This window comes from Capsicum annuum, chromosome 4 (genome assembly GCF_002878395.1).
Source record: "Capsicum annuum cultivar UCD-10X-F1 chromosome 4, UCD10Xv1.1, whole genome shotgun sequence".
Lineage (NCBI taxonomy): Eukaryota > Viridiplantae > Streptophyta > Magnoliopsida > Solanales > Solanaceae > Capsicum > Capsicum annuum.
This window is the reverse complement of record NC_061114.1, coordinates 2,875,768-2,879,828: the sequence shown is the minus strand read 5'-3', so window position 1 is coordinate 2,879,828 and position 4,061 is coordinate 2,875,768. Positions and strand designations below refer to the sequence as shown.

The 4,061-nt window shown below is 37.7% G+C and overlaps 1 protein-coding gene across 4 annotated transcripts in view; it reads right to left on the bottom strand.

Annotated features, from left to right (window-relative positions):
• Positions 1-812: 812 nt before the first annotated feature.
• The window catches only part of LOC107857080 (heat stress transcription factor A-4a), a 7,582-nt gene continuing 4,333 nt past the window's right edge, over positions 813-4,061 (bottom strand). For all 4 annotated transcript variants that reach the window (XM_047410564.1, XM_047410566.1, XM_047410565.1 and 1 more), the window contains exons 2-3: positions 2,074-2,627; positions 813-1,982 (exon numbers count right to left, since the gene is read on the bottom strand). In XM_047410564.1, the coding sequence (XP_047266520.1) occupies positions 990-1,982; positions 2,074-2,289 (1,209 nt within the window). In that variant the 5' untranslated portion in view covers positions 2,290-2,627 and the 3' untranslated portion in view covers positions 813-989. The remainder of the gene's footprint in view (positions 1,983-2,073; positions 2,628-4,061) is intronic.

The following is a 4,061-nucleotide window of genomic DNA, read 5'->3' as shown; positions in this document are numbered from 1 at the left end:
CTAACCAAGACAGAACGAGATCACCTAAAGCTCATTGTCTTTGTTAGTATTTAGACTCTAGTTTCTCGTACTTTTCACTTACTTCATTGACACTAACGTCAAACTTATCCAAGATCCAGTATACAATTTCAACAATAACTTGTATCCCTGACCAGCAACCAACATTCACCATCAGTAACTGAGATGTGAAAGTAAGCAGGAAATTGCAGATAACACCAACAACTAAGAATAAGACCAAATGAACTAACTATCAAGAGAACATCAAATTCAAGCAAATTAGAGTAAAGTAGATGTCATCGACAAGGACACATTTACGCTATCCACCCTCATCTGTAGACAGCATATCCCATATAAAAGAGTGAATAATCATCAACAAAATACACCATCAGCTGCAAACGGTTAGTGAGGAATCACAAGAAGCAAGTGAAACTTGACGCGTTCAACCTCAAGTCTCGTGGAAACAACTCTTCAGACTATTGTAACATAAGCCACTCACATTCTCACCATAAGAGCCTAGTTCCAGATCAGTGGTCTCCAAAACTTCAGGATATTTCGATTTACAGACCAACGATATGCTTCAGCCACAATTCTATTTACACATCAACAAAGTCTATCTCAACTTTGATGACATAGAGGAGATCAAACACATTGTTTCGTAGGCTCTTTTCAGGCCTAACCGTCAACCAGAATTGAATGACGCAAATAAGATTCGTTTAAGCTTGCACAAGATCCATCTTGTGTAACACAAATCAGCAATATGAACAGGCACGGATGGAAAGAACATAACTACGTAAACCAAAATTGTGCCAAACTAGCATCAAGACTGATCGACTCTATCATTCACTATATCATGCAATGCCAGGTAAGGTCAATATACCAAAAATCTATGTACTCTGACAATCACTTTCTCTAAATTTACAACACAGCAGAGGTTAAAAAAACGTTTAGGAAAAACATTTACTATCAGAAAAAGTACATGACCTGCCACATTACGATCTGTCTGCTGGAGTAAGATGTTCCAACTGTTCTGTAAGGCTATTTACTGTCTTCGTATTCCACCAAAATTTCCCGTTCTCAACTGTCTTGGATTCACTTATTTTGCTCTCCGTGTCTTCCGTTTCCGCCTTTACATCAGTAGTAGAACCAGGGTTCTCAGTCAGGAATTGTTCCCAGAATACATCATTTACTCCTGTTGGCACATTACTAGCAGTCTCTACTCGGTTTTCTGGTGGAGTAACATCAGGAGTAGCGTTTCCATTAGGCTCGGAATTCATGTCAATACCAGAAACCTTAGATCCAACGTCAACAGTTAGTTGTGGGTAAGACATAGCAGGGCTATCGGCACAACTAATAGATTCATCCAAGTCCATTGAAGAACTCCGTCTCACCGCATCTTGATCGGTATCATACAGTATGTGCTCCCAATTGGTCAAAGAAGATTCCAACTGATCTAGCGCTTCCTTGTTGAGAGTCAAAAGAGAAGTTGGTTCCGTATTTTCCCTAGTCGAATTTTCGGAAGAACTCGGTTGATTATCTTGAAAGCCTGTTTTGTTATAAAGAAAGGTGTTTCCCGGCAAACGTCTCTTCCTTTCATTCATTTCCAGCTGCGGCATGAGACTCAAAGCTAATCCTGGTTTATTTATGACTCGAGCTAAAGTAAACAGCACGTTCTTTTGTTGGTCTTTAACTTGTTGGACACGTTCGGTAAGAACCTGCGTTTGCATTTCAAGTCCTTGATGATCCTGTTTATGTCTGTGTAGTTCTGAATGAAGCAATTCGTTCTCACGCTTCAACTTTTCAATATCCTCCTTATACCCATGTCTTTCCGATTCAGTCAACGCAGATGAAACGCTATGAGTATTCTGTGCAGAGTGACTGTGAACAGGTTTCCGTCTATAGATATTCTTCAAAAGATGTGGCTGACCTCTGAGAAAATCGTCGTTTGCAAATTCCCATTGCTCGGGATCTATTTTCTTGAATCCCTGGTTCGACAAGAACAAAAACGCCAAAAGATTGAAACTCAATTCAAAAACAATATCACTGCAAATACATTAAGTGAAACGAATTTCTTACGTAAGTGTTTAGCTGTCGAATAAAGCTGGAAAAATTATTGTGCTTGAAGTATCTAGGCAACAAATCTCTTGCAAAAACGGGAGGGTTCCGAACAATGAAGCTTTTATTATTTGAACTCCACGAGACTATTGGATCCGTGGAGGGATCATCCACCATTTCATATATCTTCGCAATAAACGGGGGCAGTGCATTGGTGCTGCAAGGAGCTTCATCCATGGTAAGTTCAAATCCAAAAAATCACAACGCGAAGCTCGACTAGAGGATCAACTTATCAGATTCCCAGCATACGCGCAACAACCACACGAATTTGTTATCACCTGATCACACAAATCCTTGGAAAATTCACATTTCCATTCAATTCCCAGATCCCGATTTACTTTTGAACACACACGAGCACGCTAGACGATGGTTAGAAGAGATAGTGGCCTATGATATCATGAGTTTCCGAAGATTGTACTTCACACTAATCAGAGATTCTTGACTGTTGATTTACTTATTACTCGATGAAACTTCAACGACTGATCAACAATCTCGATCTTGCAAACTCAATTTCCCTGTGTTTACAACCAATCACAGTCAAAATCCATTACAGCAAAGTCGTTAAATCAATCATTATTATTCACAAAACTTCAAGCAAAAGCTCAAATAACTTGTCTTTAAAGAAAACCAAGATTCAGAGCTCGAACAATACTAAAAAAAACGTCTTTGTCAACCACAACTCAGAAATCAGCATAATCCAATTTCCCCGCGTTAACTATCAATAGCAATCGAAATCAGAAAGTACAAGAAGATGAGAAAAGTCCATCACTTGTCACATCAAAGTCGTTAAATCAATCATCATTACTAACAAAACTTCAAGTAAAAGCTCAAATAACTTGTTTTTAAAGAAAATCAATATTTCCTGCATTTACAACCAATTACAGTCAAAAATAGAAAGTACAAGAAGAAGATAAAAGTTAATAACGCGATGAATTGCCCAGAAACCAATTATATCTCAGTCATTAAAAACAATCATCGTTATTCACAAAACGTCAAGCAAAAGCTGAAATCACACACAAACACAAATATCGACAAAAGATATACAAATCCCTTTGCGTTTACAAAGCACTTTCTATTTCTAGTTAGCGCTGTTTTTTGATTGTTGCTGGCGCGCTTGACTAATAAGATAGAAAGGGCCTTTCTCGCTTGTTTAGTAAAGTCAAGTTTTTGTCCTTATCTTGCAGGTGACGACGGCGTCGATTTGACGGCAGTACTAATTGCAGTAAAATTTTAGAAAGCGTGAGAAAGATGAGAAAAGTTAATAACTTGACCGATTACCTAGAAATCAATTACATCAATGTCGTTAAAAACAATCATTTTACTCCCAAAACGTCAAGAAAAAAAACAAATCACACACAAAACACGAATATCCACGAAAGATATACAACTTCCGTTGAGCTTACAACCAATCACAGTCAAAACTAGAAAGTGGAAGAAGATGAGAGAGGTCCATCACTTGTCGTTAAAACAATCATTATTACTCGCAAAACGTCAAGATAAATATCAGATCAGACACAAATACAAATACCCACAAAAGATATACAATTTCCCCTGCGGCTACAACCAATCACGGTCAAAACTAATAAGTACAAGAAAATGAGCAAAGTTAATAACTCGACAGATTGCGCAGAAACCAATTATATCAAAGTCGTTAAAAAGAATCATTATTACTCCTAAAACTTCAAGCAAAAGCTCAAATCACGCATAAATACAAAAACCGACAAAAGATTTACAATTTCCCTGCTTTTACGACCAATCACAGTCAAAACTAGAAAGCGCAACCAGATTACAGAAGTCCATCACGTGTGAGATTACCCAGAAACCATTACATCAAAGTTGTTAAAAGCAACCATTATTACTCACGAAACTTCACGAACAAGCTCAAATCACACACAAAACACAAAAGAATACTCTGTAATACAACAACACCATACTATATGCTAAGTTGC